The 20,907-nt window shown below is 46.6% G+C and overlaps 1 protein-coding gene across 2 annotated transcripts in view; it reads right to left on the reverse strand.

Annotated features, from left to right (window-relative positions):
• LOC111979339 (3',5'-cyclic-AMP phosphodiesterase 4B) overlaps positions 1 to 20,907 on the reverse strand; it is a 93,897-nt gene that overhangs the window by 31,823 nt on the left and 41,167 nt on the right. Inside the window, exons 4-7 of one of the 2 annotated variants that reach the window (XM_024009798.3) lie at positions 12,551 to 12,751; positions 12,257 to 12,293; positions 12,069 to 12,126; positions 7,685 to 7,701 (exon numbers count right to left, since the gene is read on the reverse strand). In XM_024009798.3, the coding sequence (XP_023865566.1) occupies positions 7,685 to 7,701; positions 12,069 to 12,126; positions 12,257 to 12,293; positions 12,551 to 12,751 (313 nt within the window). Of the gene's footprint in view, positions 1 to 7,684; positions 7,702 to 9,944; positions 9,988 to 12,068; positions 12,127 to 12,256; positions 12,294 to 12,550; positions 12,752 to 20,907 lie in introns of those variants that run through there. The other variant, XM_024009797.3, reaches the window with a different exon arrangement.

Raw genomic sequence — 20,907 nt, forward strand, 5'->3', positions numbered from 1 at the left:
ACCGAGTATGGCCTGCCCGCATTAGCCACTATCCTACCGTGTCATATCCATACCTCATTGCCACCTGCATCACTGACCGCTCATTTTCGGCTCGCCAACTTGTCATCTACGTCACTGCCACTCTTCCACCGTCTCTAGCCGCTGAGTTGCGATGCCTCAATGAAGACATGACATAAACTTTGGTCAAACCCGCTATTACATAGACAAACTGAGTGAAGGAAGCTTAAACTGGAGGGCTGGCCATTGTGTCTTATAAATCAGTTCTATGTGATAACGCTTGCTCATGCCGAGTGTTCAGCGGTTGATGGCTAAGGCACTGTGCTATACGTTCTGTGCTAGAGGCGTCACTACAGAACACCCCTGGTAAATTAAGGAACTTCAAAAGCGTCGCCTTCTATTGGCACTGCCACTCTGGCTAGAGGCGTTCATACCAGGGACACCCTGGATCAGCCGGTCTAAGGTCACTAAGTTCATCCTGTGCTAAGGCGCTCACTACAGACCACCCTGGATTCAGGCGGTCTAAGGCACTGCATCTTCTGTGCTAGAGGGCGTCACTACAACACCACTGGTTCAGCGGTCAAGGCACTGCATCTGCCTATGTGCTAGAGGGCGTCACTACCAGACACCCTGGTTCAGCGGTTCTTAAGGCACTGCATCTCTGTGCTAGAGGGCGGTCACTACAGGACACCTGGTTCAGCGGTCTACAGCACTGCATCTCGGTGCGTAGAGGCGTCGAACTACAGGACCACCCTGGTTTCAGCAGGTCTAAGCACTGCATCCTCTGTGCTAAAGGCGTCACTACAGACACCTGGTTCAGCGCTCTAAGGCACTTGCAATCTCTGTGCTAGAGGCGTCACTACGACACCCTGGTTTCCAAGCGGTCTAAGGCACTGCATCTCTGTGCTAAGGCGTCACTACAGACACCCAAGTGGTTTCAGCGGGGGTCTAGGTCTAAGGCACTGCATCTCTGTGCTAGAGGCGTCACTACAGACACCCTGGTGCAGCGGTCTAAGGCACTGCATCTCTGTGCTAGAGGCGTCACTACAGACACCCTGGTGCAGTGGTCTAAGGCACTGCATCTCTGTGCTAGAGGCGTCACTACAGACACCCTGGTGCAGTGGTCTAAGGCACTGCATCTCTGTTCTAGAGGCGTCACTACAGACACCCTGGAATCCAGGATGCATCACAACCAGCTGTGATTGGGAGTCCCATAGGGCGGCGCACAATTGGCCCAGCGTCGTCCGGGTTTGGCCGGTGTAGGCCGTCATTGTAAATAAGAATTTGTTCTTAACTGACTTGCCAAGTTAAATTATATGGGCCACGCTATGCACCAGTTCATTTACAGGATAGTGCAGTAGCCATGCACCAAAACTTAGTAAATGTACTATAACATGGGGCTGGGAGTTTTTCCTGTTCAGGTCATGTGGTTAGGAAAGAACTCTGAGCCCTGAGTGACTATATCACATTAACAAGCGTTCTGAGAAAGAAGAGCTTATAGTAAAAGCTAATAAATATGAACTGGAGTGTCTTGGAGTTGAAATCTATTGCCAATGTATAGGGCGGCTAAGCAATCAATTATTAATGTTATATATGTACACTCACCGGACAGTTTATTAGGTACACCCATCTAGTACCGGGTTGGACCCCCCTTTGTCTCCAGAACAACCTGAATTCTTCGGGGCATTCTACAAGGTGTTGGAAACGTTCCACAGGGATGTTGGTCCGTGCTGACGCGATGGCATCCTGCAGTTGCTGCTGATTGGACTGCGGCACATTCATGCTGCAAACAGCCCGTTCCATCTCATCCCAAAGATGCTCTATTGGGTTGAGGTCTGGGGACTGACCAGGCCACTCAAGTAAACTGAACTCGCTGTCATGTTGCAGGTAATGTTTTTCCCACTCCTCAGTTGTCCGCTGGAGCTGCTTCTTCTTGTTTTTAGCTGATAGGAGTAGAACCCGGTGTGGTCGTCTGCTGCAATAACCAATCCGTGACAAGGACCGACGAGTTGTGCATTCTGAGATGTCGTTCTGCACACCACTGTTGTACTGGGCCGTTATTTGTCTGTTAGCTTGCATGATTCTTGCCATGTTTTTTGTTTGTTGCACCATTCTCACCGTAGACACTGTCGTGCTTGAAAAGCCCAGGGAGGAGGTTTCTGAGATACTGGATCCAAAGCGCCTGGCACCGCTGATCGTGCCACACTCAAAGTGACTTAGGTCACTGGTTTTGCCCATTCTAACGTTCAATCTAACAGTAACTGAATGCCTGTCTGCCTGCTTTATACAGCAAGTCACGGACAATTACTTACTGTCTGTAAGAGCGATCCAAATGGTTCGCTCTTACAGACAGTGAGTCACGTGGCCGTGACTTGCTGTATAAAGCAGGCAGACAGGCATTCAGTTACTGTTAGATTGAACGTTAGAATTGGTTGTAACGGCCGGCCTCCTGGGCTTTTCAAGCACAACGGTGTCTAGGGTTCACAGAGAATGGTGAAACAAACACAAACCATCCAGTCAGCGGCAGTCCTGTGGGTGAAAACAGCTTGTTGATGAGCGGTGGAAGAACGGCAAGAATCGTGCAAGCTAACAGGCGGGCCACAAACAGGCAAATAACAGCACAGTAGCACAGTGGTGTTGCAGAACGACATTTCAAAACGCACAACCGTCGGCCCTTGTCACAGATGGACTATTGCAGCAGACGATCACACCGTGCTATCTGGCCCTAAATCGACAGTACACCGTGGCTAAATATTTGACCATGGTTACTGTATAAACCTTTAAAAAAACCTTGACAAAGTACAGGCTCAGTGAGCACAGCCTTGCAATTGAGAAGGATAGACACATAGGAAAACCTGCTCCCTGTAGAGGAAAGGCTGTGCAAACCACTGCACAACAGCAGAACTGAGACGGAGCTGCATTTCCTGACAAAATCGTCAAAAATATAAAACAATATAGAGAGTGTCATTTTCCCAAATTTGAAACCCTTATTCAAGGTTTCAAAGACCTCTCTGATGAGAGTAGGCTACCAGTCCTGCTGGGGGAGGACGCAGAGAGCTGTGGGTTGAGTAAGACATTGCTGCCTGCCATAAGTTGAGGGACAGTGTCTGACAGACCAATCAACCTGCACAGTCCTCTACTGTATGCTTATTGTTATTGTTGAATGTATGGTTTATTTGGACCCTTGGTTATTGTTTGTTACTGTTGTGCCCGTTGACAATTTTGATTCTCATGTATTTTTAAATTAGTTTTTATATTGTAAATATCCAAATAAGCTTGGCAATATGTACATTGTTACGTCATGCCAATAAGCGAATTGAATTGAATGGGAGAGCGAGAAGAGAGAGTGAGAAGCGTGTGGGTGAGAGAGAGACAGAGCATGTGGGGGAGAGGAGGAGAGAGAGAGAGAGAGAGAGAGAGAGAGAGAGAGAGAGAGAGAGAGAGAGAGAGAGAGGGAGAGCGTGTGGGCGAGAGAGAGAGAGGGAGAGTGTGTGGGTGAGAGAGAGAGAGAGAGAGAGAGAGAGAGAGAGAGAGAGAGAGAGAGAGAGAGAGAGAGAGAGAGAGAGAGAGAGAGAGAGAGAGAGAGAGAGAGCATGTGAGCGAGAGGGAGAGAGGGAAAGAGGGAGAGCGTGTGGGTGAGAGAGAGAGGGAGAGCGTGTGGGCGGAGAGAGAGAGAGAGAGAGAGAGAGAGAGGAGGGAGGGGAGGCAGTGGGTGAGAGAGAGAGAGAGGGAGAGCATGTGGGCGAGAGGAGAGGAGAGAGAGGGAGAGCATGTGGGTGAGAGAAAGAGAGAGGGAGAGAGAGACAGAGTGTGTGGGCTGAGAGAGAGGGAGAGAGGGAGAGCATGTGGGTGAGAGAAAAGAGAGAGGGAGAGAGACAGAGTGTGTGGCTGAGAGAGAGGGAGAGAGGGAGAGCGTGTGGGCGGAGAAGAGAGGGAGAGCGTGTGGGCGAGAGAGAGAGAGAGAGGGAGAGCATGTGGGTGAGGAGAAAGGGAGAGGGAGAGCATGTGGGTGAGAGAGAGAGAGAGAGAGAGAAGGGAGAGCATCGGTGGGTGAGAGAGAGATAGAGAGAGAGAGAGAGAGAGAGAGAGAGAGAGAGAGAGAGAGAGAGAGAGAGAGAGAGAGAAGAGAGGGAGAGCATGTGGGTGAGAGAGAGAGAGAGAGGGAGCATGTGGGTGAGAGAGGAGAGAGGAGAGAGGAGGGGAGACACAGAGTGTGTGGAGACGAGAGAGCGAGAGAGGGAGAGCGTGTGGGGAGAGAGAGAGAGAGAAGGGGAGAGAGAGAGAGAGGGAGAGCGTGTGGGCGAGAGAGAGAGAGGGAGAGCGTGTGGGCGAGAGAGAGAGAGAGAGAGGGAGAGCGTGTGGGTGAGAGAAAGAGTGAGAGAGGCCTCCACCTTCAGCCTGATAGTCTGATTTCTTCTAATAGAGACGTGAGGGGCAGACCTGTACTGATCACCTAGGAATCATCCAGAACGAGAAATGGACACAATAAAGCAATAAGCACCTTCATCAACAACCTAAATGTCAAGATGTGGACAGCTGATGAGTGTATTGGGGAAATTTACACAAATCCCCTCCACTGAATGCACAGTAAAACAAATATTTTTCAAACACTCATCATCAGTTCATCAACTGGGGGAATTTACAAATGCGGCACAATTTCTTTAAACTATCAAAATAACAGTTGAGTCTGCTGAGTTTGACACCCTCCCCACCACAAATACACTCACACCTCAGGATCCCCTGTCCTCTGGGCCCGATACAGGGAAAACACAACACGGGTTTTCACATGAAGGAGTGGATTAACTAACACTGGACAGGACCGCTGTATAACTGACTGAAGAGTGAAGTCTTATGTGCTGTCAATTGACTCGACAACACGCACGCACGCACGCACGCACGCACGCACGCACGCACGCACGCACGCACGCACACACAAATATGCCCAATTTAGGCATACTGTATATATACACACATTTGAATTGCCTATAATTGCATATACTTGTCTGTAATTGCTTTAGTGACATCAAAGCAGAATTTGAAAGAATAAACCACCCTGTTTCAGTAACCCACTTTACATTCCGCTATGCAATAATTATCCTTTCATGACGTAGTTTACAATATCAAACAAAAGATGGATGACCAATGTTTTGAGTGGGGCCCACACCCATGGGAAACTACGCAAACAGTCACGTGTGTGTTTGGTTTCTGGGCTAGGAATGTGTATGTGTTGTCTTGTTGAGTTAACTCATTTTACAGAGTGTAGTGAGTGTCTGAGCAACTTTGAGAAAAGGCATACTGAGATAAACATTAAGCAGTAGAGGTAAGGGCCATCAACTAGGTTCAGTCGTGGGCCATTTGTTTCTTGAGCGGATGGTCAGGGGGCCGGAACATAATTACAAATCATTTGTAGACTGAAAATTGACCGCGAGAACAGATATTATGTTTGACTAAAACATAATCATTTCAAAGCTTGTTTACATTTGTATACGATCACGTTTCCCTATTATGCATGGGAATACTTGGGAATAGATTTCCAAAATTAAAAATCTGATTTGCTGTTTTTTTTTTTTACAGTCTTTTATGTCCCCCAAACAATAAGATTTTTTGGCCTCAGAAAACTTCGGGGGCCAGGTTCGGGAACTCTGGTTTAGTCTGTTTGCACAGATGTAAACACACAGCCGCCTCCAAATATACAGTGCACATACAAAAGGTCTCACACTGAGGTCTGTCTGACACAGAAACATTCACATGTTCACGTTTACGCACGCACACACACACACACACACACACACACACACACACACACACACACACACACACACACACACACACACACACACACACACACACACACACACACACACACACACACACACACACACACACACACACACACACACACACACACACACACGCACAAAGTATGCACAAACATTCTACGCAACACCTGAGAAAATTTGAGCTTGAGTTTCATGCACATATCTTCGGTTACGACTTCCCCCATCAAACCCTACACAAATACAAACTCTTCAAGACACATACTCTGTTCCAAAGTCCACACTAGTACAATTAAGTAACTTATTGGGCATGCATTCTAAGTAGTATGTATGGCATTGGAAAGACAGAGAAACTGTATAAACATCCCTAAGGGTCCCATTCATACAGTCACTGGTACAGTAAACATTAATTTTCTAAGAGGCTGCTCAAAGGGCATCAGTTAAAACGATCCCCTCTTAAGAAGATTAACAAGCCAGCTTGCCACAATCCCAGCTCATGTTTTCAGACCCAACCACGTATCCCTCAACTAGCTTACATGCCGTGATAGTATTCCAATAAATGTCCCCATAAGAGAACACTTTTAGGTTCTCTCTCTCTCTCTCTCTCTCTCTCTCTCTCTCTCTGATGTGGATAGGGGGTGCTCCCTCGGCTGTTTCCTGAAGTCCACGATCATCTCCTTTGTTTTGTTGACATTGAGTGTGAGGTTATTTTCCTGACACCACACTCCGAGGGCCCTCACCTCCTCTCTGTAGGCCGTCCCGTCGTTGTTGGTAATCAAGCCTACCACTGTTGTCTGCAAACTTGATGATTGAGTTGGAGGCGTGCATGGCCACGCAGTCATGGGTGAACAGGGAGTACAGGAGAGGGCTGAGAACGCACCCTTGTGGCGCCCCAGTGTTGAGGATCAGCGGGGTGGAGATGTTGTTTCCTACCCTCACCACCTGGGGACGGCCTGTCAGGAAGTCTAGGACCCAGTTGCACAGGGCGGGGTCGAGACCCAGGTTCTCGAGCTTAATGACGAGTTTGGAGGGTACTATGGTGTTAAATGCTGAGCTGTAGTCGATGAACAGCATTCTTACATAGGTATTCCTCTTGTCCAGATGGGTTATAGCAGTGTGCAGTGTGATTGCGATTGCGTCGTCTGTGGACCTATTGGGTCGGTAAGCAAATTGGAGTGGGTCTAGGGTGTCTTGTAGGTTGGCAGTGATATGATTCTTGACTAGTCTCTCAAAGCACTTCATGATGACGAAGGTGAGTCCTACCTTCGATAGTCATTTAGCTCAGTTACCTTAGCTTTCTTGGGCACAGGAACAATGGTGGCCCTCTTGAAGCATGTGGGAACAGCAGACTGGGATAAGGATTGATTGAATATGTCCGTAAACACACCAGCCAGCTGGTCTGCGCATGCTTTGAGGACGCGGCTAGGGATGCTGTCTGGGCCGGCAGCCTTGCGAGGGTTAACACGTTTAAATGCTTTACTCACGTTGGCTGCAGTGAAGGAGAGCCCGCAGGTTTTGGTAGCGGGGCGTGTCGTTGGCACTGTATTGTCCTCAAAGCGAGCAAAGAAGTTGTTTAGTTTGTCTGGGAGCAGGACATCGTGGTCCGCGACGGGGCTGGATTTCTTTTTGTAGTCCGTGATTGACTACAGACTCCTCTTGTGTCTGAGCCGTTGAATTGCGACTCTACTTTGTCTCTATACTGACGCTTAGCTTGTTTGATTGCCTTGCGGAGGGAATAGCTAAACTGTTTGTATTCGGTCATGTTTCCAGGCGCAGTTGCTAATAGACTTGCTCACCGAATCAGCGTATTCATCAATGTTATTATCCGACGCTATGCGGAACATATCCCAGTCCACGTGATTGAAGCAATCTTGAAGCGTGGAATCAGATTGGTCGGACCAGCGTTGAACAGACCTGAGCGCGGGAGCTTCCTGTTTAAGTTTCTGTCTATAGGCTGGGAGCAACAAAATGGAGTCATGGTCAGATTTTCCGAAAGGAGGGCGAGCAGGGCTTTGTATGCGTCGCAGAAGTTAGAGTAACAATGGTCCAGGATTTGTTCCGCCCGGGTAGCGCATTCGATATGCTGATAAAATTTAGGGAGTCTTGTTTTCAGATTAGCCTTGTTAAAATCCCCAGCTACAATGAATGCAGCCTCAGGATATGTGGTTTCTAGTTTACATAGAGTCCAATGAAGTTCATTCACGGCCATCGATGTGTCTGCTTGGGGGGGATATATACGGCTGTGATTATAATCGAAGAGAATTCTCTTGGTAGATAATGCGGTCGACATTTGATTTTAAGGAATTCTAGGTCAGGTGAGTAAAAGGACTTGAGTTCCTGTATGTTGTTATGATCACACCACGTCTCGTTAATCATAAGGCATACACCCCCGCCCTTCTTCTTACCAGAGAGATGTTTGTTTCTGTCGGCGCGATGCGTGAAGAAACCAGGTGGCTGTACCGACTCCGATAGCGTGTCTCGAGTGAGCCATGTTTCCGTGAAACAAAGAACACTCTCTGATGTCTCTCTGGAAGGTAACCCTTGCTCGGATTTCGTCTACCTTGTTGTCAAGAAACTGGTCATTGGCGAGTAGTAAACTCGGGAGCGGTGAGCGATGTGTCTGTCTACGGAGCCTGACCAGAAGACCGCGCCGTCTGCCCCTTCTGTGGCGTCGTTGTTTTGGGTCGCCTGCTGGGATCTGATCCATTGTCCTGGGTGGTGGTCCAAACAGAGGATCCGCTTCGGGAAAGTCGTATTTATGGTCGTAATGTTGGTGAGTTGACGTTGCTCTTATATTCAATAGTTCTTCCCGGCTGTATGTAATAAAACTTAAGATTTCCTGGGGTAACAATGTAAGAAATAATACATAAAAAAACAAAATACTGCATAGTTTCCTGAGAACGCGAAGCGAGGCGACCATCTCTGTCGGCGGCGGCCATCTCTGTCGGCGGCAGAAGTTATACACCAAGCTTTCCATTTTGTATCTGTACAGTGTCTGTATCTTCATCATTGTGTTAACTTGTGGGTACTGCACCCTCCATTGGTTTGTTTCAGCATACCCTTTTCCACAGAGTTGGTGTGGCGGTATGTGTGCCTGCATCTGCGTGTGCACACGAGGGAAGGACAATTCAACACTCCTCACAACTGTCTTATCTTGTATTTTTTTCTTGAACGTCTACACATCTGTGGTGATAGGAAGTGCCGAGGGGCCGTATGTGGGCCAGCCTGACGTCAATGGACCTGGACAGACCCACCAAACAGGAAACCAAAACATCCCCCTTTCCCTTCATCACTTCTTCCTTCACCTTTCCATCCTCCAGCTGGGCAGACTTCTCCTGTCTTTCACTTTTTCTCTTTTCAGAATTTCTATCTCATCTCTGATTGTGACATCAGAGCAAGGGAAGTTTTGTGTTGTTGTTTAGTCATCACGGTTCATTTCCTGTGATTATGACATTGCACCCTTCAGCTGTGAGGGTAGCAAACCTGGGTTCAAATAGTTTGTTTTCTTTTAAATTAACATATACTTGAGCCAGTCTGGAGTGTTAGACGGGCAGTGTTTGCACGTTTGTAATGATTCCATTGGTTCCATTGAGCCAGGGAAGCTCAATGAAAACACACAGTGTTTGAAAGGAAAACGACTACAATTTGAACCCAGGTCTGGAGGGCAGCTTGTTTTTATGTCCAGTGTCCACGTTCTTTGTGTTCCATCCCTCCCCCTTTGGCTCTGTCTTATTTGCCTGTCAGTCTGTCTGTCTGTGGCACCAAATCACCCTGCCTTTTGGCACCAAATCACACCGCCTTTTGGCACCAAATCACCCTGCCTTTTGGCACCAAATCACCCTGCCTTTTGGCACTAAATCACCCTGCCTTTTGGCACCAAATCACCCTGCCTTTTGGCACTAAATCACCCTGCCTTTTGGCACCAAATCACCCTGCCTTTTGGCACCAAATCACCCTGCCTTTTGGCACCAAATCACCCTGCCTTTTGGCCACCATACACTTGCTTATGCAAGTCATAAAATTACACTCATCCTTTGAATGTCAATTCAAAATGAGCTTTAAAACCTTAAATTTCAGTGATCTCATTAACGTCACGTGACTACAGGAGGGGTTAAGTATACAGTGTTTGGAGTTTGAAATGTTGGAATGTGGCATCATCAGAGAGCTCACCTGACTGACAGACTCTGGTGACGGGAGGCGGGGCCAGCAGGTGATCTCTAAAAAGGGAGAGAAACACGGGATCTGATTAAAAGACTGCACACACACACCACACACACACACCACACACACACACACACACACACACACACACACACACACACACACACACACACACACACACACACTCTCTGTCTCTCGCCCTCTTTAGTGTACACTTATTCTTAAATATTTACCTTGATGGCATCTGAATGGAGTTCCTTATCATTCATTACTATGAGCTCTGAGGTAGCCCTCATATCCACATGTCTGTGGTCAATATTGACTCATGGTCTGAAGGACATACAACAGTCAATGACCTGTGAGTCAAACTCTGCCTTTAAAACCGACTTTAAAACCTATACTACAATAGGTTTTAAAGGCAGAGTTTGACTCACAGGTCATTGTTTTCAACAGGTAATAAGCTTAAGTATTGAGTATTTTAGGATTTAGTATTCAATGATACAATCACTTTGCCTTGCATACAGACAGTGGTTGTTTAAGACTCCTATCTTATTGTATGTGAAGTTTTGAAATATATCTACCTGATATTACTGTGTGTATCTATACTGAACAAAAATATAAACGCAACATGTATGTGTTGGTACCATGTTTCATGAGCTGAAATAAAAGATCCCAGAAATGTTCCAGATGCACAAAAAAGCTTATTTCTCCCATTTTGTGCACATATTTGTTTACATCCCTATTAGTGAGCATTTCTCCTTTGCCAAGATAATCCATCCACCTGACAGGTGTGGCATATCAAGAAGCTGATTAAACAGCATGATCATTACACAGGTGCACCTTGTGCTGGGGATAACAAAAGGCCACTCTAAAATGTGAAGTTTTGTCACAAAACACAATGCCACAGATGTCTCAAGTTTTGAGGGAGTGTGCAATTGGCATGCCACCAGAGCTGTTGCCAGATAATTGAATGTTCATTTCTCTACCTTAACGTCATTTTATAGAATTTGGCAGTACATCCAACTGGCCTCACAACTGCAGACCACGTGTAACCACGCCAGCCTAGGACCTTCACATCCAGCTTCTTCATCTGCAGGATCGACTGAGACCAGCCACAGCTGATGAAACGGGGGAGTATTTATTTCTGCCCTTCTGTCCTCTTATGGGGGAAAAAAACGTATTCTGATTGGCTGGGCCTTTGCCCTCCCAGTCCCACCCATGGCTGTGCCCCTGCCCGGTCATGTGAAATCCATAGATTAGGGCCTAATTAATGTATTTCAATTGACGGATTTCCTTATATGAGCTGTAACTCAGTAAAATCGTTGAAATTGTTGTGTTTATAATTTTGTTCAGTATATCATACACTTCTCATACACACACTACAATATACACCGAGTGTACAAAACATTAGGAACACCTTCCTAATATTACGTTGCACCCCCTTTTGCCCACTACCATACGCCGTTCAGGGGCACTTAAGTATTTTGTCTTGCCCATTCACCCTCTGAATGGCACACACACAATCCATGTCTGAATTGTCTCAAGGCTTAAAACTCCTTCTTTAACCTGTCTCCTCCCCTTCATCTATACTGATTGAAGTGGATTTAACTAGTGACATCAATAGGGATCATAGCTTTCACCTGGATTCACCTGGTCAGTCAGTCTATGTCACGGAAAGAGCAAGTGTTCCTAATGTTTCTACACTCAGTGTATATACAGTAATATCATATCTGTACATATGCTTTAACAATTCATATCTACATACATCAGAACTACTTGGATTTCAACATTACAAGTACAACAGTACACATGCTTGGCAGCGATACAAAACTAAGACACGTTTTGTACAATCAATCCTCATGAACTAAATTAAAGAAATAGCTTAAAAGTAATACGTTTTGTTCAATCATTCCTTGTAAAATAAGACATGGCTTGCGTTCCACCATAAAGTATGGGGGTGTGGTGTCTCAGCATGAAATCAAACTGAACCCAAGTGCCACCTAGTGGTTGGCTGAAGCCTTAACACCCAAAAGGTTAATTGGTGCTGTATTTACATTTTTAGTACAGGTGCGCAATCATACGTCACACCCCTATGACAAAACAACAACTGTAGGGACACTTACTTGGAGGTACATTGTACATTGGTCAAGGTGGTGAAGTTGTTCCGTACCGTGCGAAGACTGGCCAGAACCTAAAGCCAGAGCACATCTAACGTTCACTGTACATGTGATCATTCCACGGTCATTTAAAATAAATTATACAATCCATACGTTTCTGAAAATGTATTTCCGTGTAGAGTCACAAATAGAGAAAATATTTACCTGAGCAAAAGGGGTCACGATCAGGTCTTCTCCATGCCTGAAGAAAAGCAATCAAAATGGGATAAACAGCGATTCAAATATAAACCCTGAAAAATCCCTCAAATTAAATGTCTTTGCCAATAAAAGCCATTGGTTGGATAGTAATAAAATGCGATTACTATACAACCAACCACTTTCCCCTGGGTTTCAACGTGGTTCAGTGACATGGTTGAGCTAAGCATATACACATTGGAACAAGATGCAAATCTATTCCAATACAGTATATATTTGTCAGGATGTGTCAAGCTGACTCACAGTTCTCCGACGATGGAGGAGTTGCGGGACAACTCGCGAGACTTGGGCGACAGGTCGTAGTCCGAGTCGGAGCGGTAGAGGAAGGACTCTCGGCGCTGCCCGTGGGCCCCCAGGTTGGGGTGCAGGACCAGGCCGGAGCCAGGGGACGCCTGGAGACCCGAGGGGCTGCAGCACGCAGATGGGCCATTCTCCACATCAAAGCTAGGACACGGGAGAAAGAGAAATATACCTATTTTAGGCTTACACACAGCAGAGACTCACAGAGTAAAGTACAGTAAAATTGTCCAGTGGTAATTTGTCTTGGGTTACTTAAGGCCAGGACAAAGTAATAACTTAACCAATCAGGTCATGACAAAATAATGACTTAGCCAATCAGGTCATGACAAAATAATGACTTAGCCAATCAAGTCATGACAAAATAATGACTTAGCCAATCAAGTCATGACAAAATAATGACTTAGCCAATCAGGTCATGACAAAATAATGACTTAGCCAATCAAGTCATGACAAAATAATGACTTAGCCAATCAGGTCATGACAAATGAGATTGCCAGTCGTCTGATCAGATAAATTGGCTGTGTTGTTCTATTGGTCAAGGATCTTTTCACTACTACAGCATCCTTGTTGTGCCTATACCTCTTAACAATATCTGATATTTACATAGCGCTTTTCAAGGACCCAAAGGTCTGTGAGGTAGAGCCATATACAGTATAACACTATTTCTTTGAGGATTCAGTTGTGGGGACTGGAGAGGCAGATGAATTGTGGGGATTGTCCATTGTGACTGGATGGACTCAACACCCATCTCAATATTTGCCCAGCAGCATTCACCCCCACTGGAATCCCTATGTGTAGGATTAACCATATCCCACGGAGGCATCCCCCCCCCCCCTTCTCAGCAACAATGAGATCAGATCGAGATAATGGATGTCAAATACAAGTGTAAGAACACACACATAGAAGCCCACACACACAAACCTACAACCCGATGCACATTCACATCCACAGGACGCTCTTCATTTTACACTAAACCACAGCATGTTAGTACAGTACATCTGCTGTAAATGTGTAAAGTATTCAGATTCACATTGAAAACACACAGAGGAATACATTAGTTCAAATGTCCACCAACGTAGCTGATTTTTCCTTATTGTGCAAAGAGGATCCTGTATGAAATAACACAATAAGGATGAATATTTTCCTGAAAATCTACCAAGTTTCAATACCGGGATTAATTCATATTTATCCCGAAGGTGTCCCGGGAAAATCGGAAGCGCCCATTTAAAGTGTTTAAAACAAAGATATGGTCACTATGCCAGGGTTGTCCTCAAATAAGAGGGGCGCTGCGCCACTAGGAAAAGATTTCAGAGCAAATCAAACGGATATTTAGTAATGATAAGAGTAACTGTCTTTGAACGCCAATGACGTTGTTGTGAATTGCGAAACAGGCCGTTCATAAATTCCGAGGGTTATCATGTTCCTCAGTTAATTCAGCGCATTTCAGATGTAGGCTATTTCGAAAAACAGCGTCGTCGAATCATACAAACTTCGTAAAAGCAGTCAAACAAAGTCAAATGACCAAAGTTGCTAAGCTTGCTAGAAAACCTCCAGCGAATGACAGAATATCTTCTATATTTGGCTAAATCGAGTTGATGATTATACAGATCAGCTCATGAATAACGGGGAGATGAAGTGTGAACCTAGTTTAAATATCAAGGCATCTTAACCGGGCAAACACTGTTCAAAAACATCCATATCTATTCTCTCATACAGTTTGTTGATCACCGAAGCTCTCATATCAGCAGCAAGTAAGAGACAGTCTAAAGAAGCGGGGGGAACGTTATAGCGGTTCGACATGAATAGGCAAGAGATGTGCTTTGATAATGCTGCCTATGGATTACAGAATAAAGTTAGGAATTTTCATGCGAGACCGGAGTCAGGAATTGGGGTTTCAGTGGGGTAGGAGACTGCATATAAAATAGCTCAGGCTCTAGGTCAGGAGAATATATCATTTCCCCTCATGCCTCTGAATTGTGACAAGAGATGACTATGTAGGGAATTGCATAAGCCTATTAAATTTGTGACTGTCTGAAGAGTCACAATGACAGCTAAAAAGAGGCACACGTTATTTTATAGGCTATACGTGGGGGTTTCATGTAGGGTTTACTAACTGCATTCGGGTCTCGTGTGCAGTCCAGCAGTGTCAATTATGTGTGTGCTTTGAATTTATGGTAACTGTGTGAAGTAAATACGCTTGGCTAAAAGCTTCCATTCTACAACCTGTCTGGATATTGTGCCATTAAATTTTTTGCTAATCTGCTGCTGTGCATGTTTTTGTATTTTGTGGAATTGCATTAGATATTGTCATTGAATTTTTTCAGGAAATGTGTCGTTTTTCCGGGACAGTCCCAGGATTCCGGTTACCCTACAACACAACCATTCTACAAACTATCACACACCTAGAAAAAAATATGAAAGAGAGAAAATAAGAAAGTCAACTGGTAGTGGAGGGGGCTTAATTCGGGACCACCTCCTCACTGAAGTCAAAGTGCACTCTGCTGCTGTGACAGATAGGAGACTTCACTTCTCCTCCTCCCTCCTCCCTCATGCACCTCCTCCCTCTCCCCTGTACCTCCTTCCTCTCCCCTGCACCTCTTTCCTCTTCCCTACACCTCCTCCCTCTCTCCTGTACCTCCTCCCTCTCCCCTACACCTCCTCCCTCTCTCCTGTACCTTCCCCTCTCCCTGTACCTTCCTTCCGTCTCCCCTGTTACCTCCTTCCTCTCCCCCTACACTCCTTCCTCTCCCCTGTACCTCCTTCCTCTCCCCTGTACCCCCGTTCCCTCCCCTACACCCTCCTTCCTCTCCCCTACACCTCCTTCCTCTCCCCTACACCTCCTTCCTCTCCCCTACACCTCCTCCCCCACACCCTCCTCCTCCCAGAAACACACACTCACACACCCCTCTGACCACACACACTTTCACACCCCTCTGACCACACACACACTCACACCCCTCTGACCACACACACTCTCACACCACTCTGACCACACCACATCACACACCCCTCTGACCACACACACTAACACACCACACACACTCACACACCCCTCTGACCACACACACTCTCACACCCCTCTGACCACACACACTCACAAAAACACACCATGCCACTGAGTGCCCTATCCCTGACCAGAGGCCAACAGTGTGATGGCACAGGATTGGCTTGGCTGAGGGTAGAGCTGGGCTGGACTACATGGAATGGATTGTCTCTCTCTGTCTTTTGCTGTTCCTGTAGTATGTGCAGTCATCTGACTCTTGGTTCCACTGTGTGTCTAAATTGCATGACAGTATATAATGGAACATTACACGGTTACTGGTATCACAAGCAAGACAGAGAGTGATTAAAAGAGAGAGAGAGTGCCAATAGTACGGAGAAAAAGCATGATGACGCTAGCTTGTGTCCCCACCCCCTCCATAGTTGACGCTTGGTGTCAAGTATCAAAGGTGACAACACGTGAAATAGCAATCCTAGAAGTGATTAGGCATCAACAGTGTTTACAGGGCCTATCGTGTTTCTCCACCGGGGTCTCAAACTATCAGGCTGACACACTGCTTTTTGTGGGCCCCATGATAACTGAAAGACTGACGTTGGACCCCAGGTCATGAGATCCCTGCTTTAAACAAAATGATGTTCATCACTATGTTACAGCAGTGGAAAACCAAGATACTCTTCAGAAGGAAGGAGGGATTGAGGTACTGCAGACAGTGTCCAACCAGAGAGGTGAAGTAGAGGGGAGTAGGGAGAGGGACAGGTTAGGAGACACTCAGTAAAGGGGGCCTTGGGCCAAACACAGCCAAAATGACTATTTTTATTAAACCCCAATGACCAGGTTAATTCAATGCAGTCGACTCCTGATAAATGCACATGGATAAATGCATTGCAATTCACCAGTCCCAATTAAAATAAAAAGTTTTTCTTGGTTTATTTGTCTTCGTGTTTTTATATTTAGTCCCAAGCAAGTTTAGTCCCAGACAGTCCCAGTAACGGTCCCAAGCCATTGATCAGGAGTGGACTGTACATCTCTCTCTCTCAAGTCTCTGCGTATTGCTTGTATCTGGATAGAGTTATCTATGGGAAAATGCAGGAGGCAGACTTCAGGTTCAGCTGGGGCCCAAGCAACGTGTGAACGTTAGAGAGCAACCAGAACTAACTGTTGTTGTCGTCTGAGTGGAAGCAGACGAGATAGAGACAAGGGGACAGTCAGGAGAGCGACAAGGGGACAGTCAGGCAGCCTTTCTTCTCCTCAACCGCACCGCACCAAACTTTTTTTCCCCCTTTTACCCCAATTTCGTTATATCCAATTGGTAGTTACAGTTCTGTGCCATCATCACCACAACTCCCCTGAGTACTCGGGAGAGGCGAAGGTCAAGAGTCATGCATCCACGATCCTGCCAAGCCGCACTGCTTCATGACACACTGCTGGCTTAACCCGGAAGCCAGCCACACCAATGTGGAGGAGGAAACACTGTACATACAACTGCCGACTGAAGTCAGCTTGCAGGCGCCCGGCCCGCCACAAGGAGTCGCTAGAGCGCGATGAGACAAGTACATCCCGGCCGGCCAAACCCTCCCCTAACCCGGACGACACTGGGCCAATTGTGCGCCGTGACACAGCCTTGGATCGAACTCGGGCCTGTAGTGACGCCTTAGACCGCTGCGCCACTCGGGAGGTAAGATTGAACAATGGAATACTACAGTACACACGCAAAAGACAACTGTCTGATGATTGCTGAGTATGGCATAACATTAAGTAAAGAGGTTTGTATAGCGCAAAGAGAGAAGTCCAGATTCATCTCTGTCCAGAATAAGAGCATAGCTTTTTCCCCATGCTTTTGAATGTGCCGCTAAAATATACAATCTGTTTCTATTAGCCTTGCTACGGCTGTGACATGTGGTTGTCTCACCTAGCTATCTTAAGATGAACATACTAAGTCGCTCTGGATAAGAGCATCTGCAAAATGACTTAAATACATTTAAAGATGCACTATGCAGCAATCACTCCGCCATTTCCTGGTTGCAAAAAAATGTAAATAGTTAAGACTAATTTCAGTTTGTGACAAAACAAGCAAGTATAGTGTAGAGAATCACTGAATCATCTAAACCGTTGGGAAATATCTTTTCCATAACCAAAAATATTGTATTTTCAGCTGTTTAAAGCTGGTGTACAAAACCCAAAGTAAAAGATGCAAAAACAAAACCTAAAACGGGAAGCATAGAAATGGCACACGTAGAACAGATCTGCCCCTTCTTAGACTTGCTTTCAATTAGAATGATAGATCTATAAGTCACATTTTTATGTACATTTTGTCAGGTCTCCCAAATAGTGATATATTGCAGCTTTAAATTATKATTTAAAAAATTCTGTAAAAAGCTTTAAAGTTGAATAATAACAATAACCAGATATGTTTTTCCTCTAAGAATGACGACAGACATGTTAATGAGCAAACCTGTATGATTTGTTGGCCAGGTTACAGATTCTGAGGTAATGGTTTCAGTTCACATTTTTTCTCTCCTGGAACTGGTATATCCTCCTCCTGAGGCAAACATTGTTTCAACAGTTGTCCCATTCCACATAATTACTTATCAATCGAGGAATAAGTTGCTTAAAATGACTTTTTTGAGCCTTTGTTCATGTCATTTTGGGGCCCCCATACTACACAATGACGTTGAGGATGTGATTTGCTATTTGGGGTGTTTCTCAAAAACATGTCAATTCACAACAACAACAAAAAGGTGTCTGGACCCTTCTACAACATGCCATTTAAATCCAAAATAGAGATTTGGTTGTAAAGTAACTGTCCAGTGTCTCCAGATTTCTATTAAATATGACCTATAAGTGAAATACCTTTCCATCCAAGACGTTTTAATGAACTATTTTAAAAAGCAGCTTTTCTGTGTTGGAATGGTGTGGGTGTACCCAAACAACAGAATGGTGTGGGTGTATACCGGTCATTAAAACATTCATGTGAGTAAACCCCTGATGGCCCAGCTCAGACAATGAGACAGGCCATACATTGACAAGCATTTTTGAAACAGTCTGTTTGAGATACAAGTTTGAGGTGTTTTTCTTAAAGTGTTTTCTCCAATTTATGATTTGGCCACATATATGAGTACAAGACGAGTCAACAACATGACTTAACAGTACATATACTTTTAAAAGTGATATTTCCAGCAGACATAAGTTGCTTAAATGTTACAGAAAGGGTGAAACAATCACACTGAAGTGACCAGGGTCCATGCTATATGCTATACACACACGTGCATGTGGACACATTCACACAACTCCAGGGCCTTACCAGGTGTGGTCCACAGTGAAGCGCCTGTAACGGCGCTTGTTCACCACCTGCTTACGAAACAGTCTCGGGGAGATGTGGGGTGAAACGCTCGTCCTCTTGTCCAATTTGGTATTCCCACGTGAGTCTATATTCTGTTCCAGTTCTGTTTTGTCCCCATGAGCCTCCATAGCCAGGGTCTTGGTTTAGAACAGAGTCCAGTTCACTCAGTCCCAATGAGTGGAGCTCAAGTGTAAGGCTATAGTACACGACACACCAGAGAGGATACAGGACACGACGCACCAGAGAGGATACAGGACACGACGCAGCAGAGAGGATACAGGACACGACGCACCAGAGAGGATACAGGACACGACGCACCAGAGAGGATACAGGACACGACGTACCAGAGAGGATACAGGACACGACGCACCAGAGAGGATACAAGACACGACGCAGCAGAGAGGATACAGGACACGACGCAGCAGAAAGGATACAGGACACGACGCACCAGAAAGGATACAGGACACGACGCACCAGAGAGAGATACAGGACACGACGCACCAGAGAGAATAAAGGACATTACACACCAGAGAGGATACAAGACACGACGCACCAGAGAGGATACAGGACACGAGCCACCAGAGAGGATACAGGACACTACGCACCAGAGAGGATCAGGACACTACGCACCAGAGAGGATACAGGACACGACGCACCGAGAGGATACAGGACACGACGCACCAAGAGGATACAGGACACGACGCACCAGAGAGGATACAGGACACGACGCACCAGAGAGGATACAGGACACGACGCACCAGAGAGGATAAAGGACACGACGCACCAGAAGGAACAGGACACGACGCACAGAGAGGATACAGGACACGACGCACCAGAGAGGACACAGACACGACGCACCAGAGAGGACAGGACACGACGCAGCCAGAGAGGACACAGGACACGACGCACCAGAGAGGATACAGGACACGACGCACCAGAGAGGATACAGGACACGACGCACCAGAGAGGATACAGGACACGACGCACCAGAGAGGATACAGGACACGACGCACCAGAGAGATACAGGACACGACGCACCAGAGAGGATACAGGACACGACCACCAGAGAGGATACAGGACACGACGACACAGAGAGGATACAGGACACAACGCACCAGAGAGTACACAGGACACGACGCACCAGAGATGATGCAGGACACGACGCACCAGAGATGATACAGGACACGACGCACCAGAGAGGATACAGGACACGACGCACCAGAGAGGATACAGGACACGACGCACCAGAGAGGATACAGGACACGACGCACCAGAGAGGATACAGGACACGACGCACCAGAGAGGATACAGGACACGACGCACCAAGAGGATACAGGACACGCGCACCAGAGAGGATACAGGACACGACGCACCAGAGAGGATACAAGACACGACGCACCAGAGAGGATACAGGACACGACGCACCAGGAAGGATACAGGACACGGCGCACCAGAGAGGATACAGGACACGACACACCAGAGGATACAGGACACGACGCACCACTGAGGATACAGACACAGACGCACCAGAGAGTACACAGGACACGACGCACCAGAGATGATGCAAGGACACGACGCACCAGAGATGATACAGGACACGACGCACCAGGAGAGGATACAGGACACGACGCACCAAGAGAGGATACAGGACACGACGCACCAGAGAGGATACAGGACACGACCAGCGGCAGGATACGGACACGACGCAGAGAGGTACAGCGACGCACCAGAGAGGATACAGACACGGCGCACCAGAGAGGATACAAGACACGACGCACCAGAGAGGATACAGGACACGACGCCCCAGAGAGGATACAGGACACGACGGCGCACCAGAGAGGATACAGGACACGACGCCCAGAGAGGATACAGGACACGACGCACCAGAGAGATACAGGACACGACGCACCAGAGAGGATACAGGACACGACGGCACAGAGAGGATACAGGACACGACGC

This window comes from Salvelinus sp. IW2-2015, linkage group LG19 (genome assembly GCF_002910315.2).
Source record: "Salvelinus sp. IW2-2015 linkage group LG19, ASM291031v2, whole genome shotgun sequence".
Classification (NCBI taxonomy): domain Eukaryota; kingdom Metazoa; phylum Chordata; class Actinopteri; order Salmoniformes; family Salmonidae; genus Salvelinus; species Salvelinus sp. IW2-2015.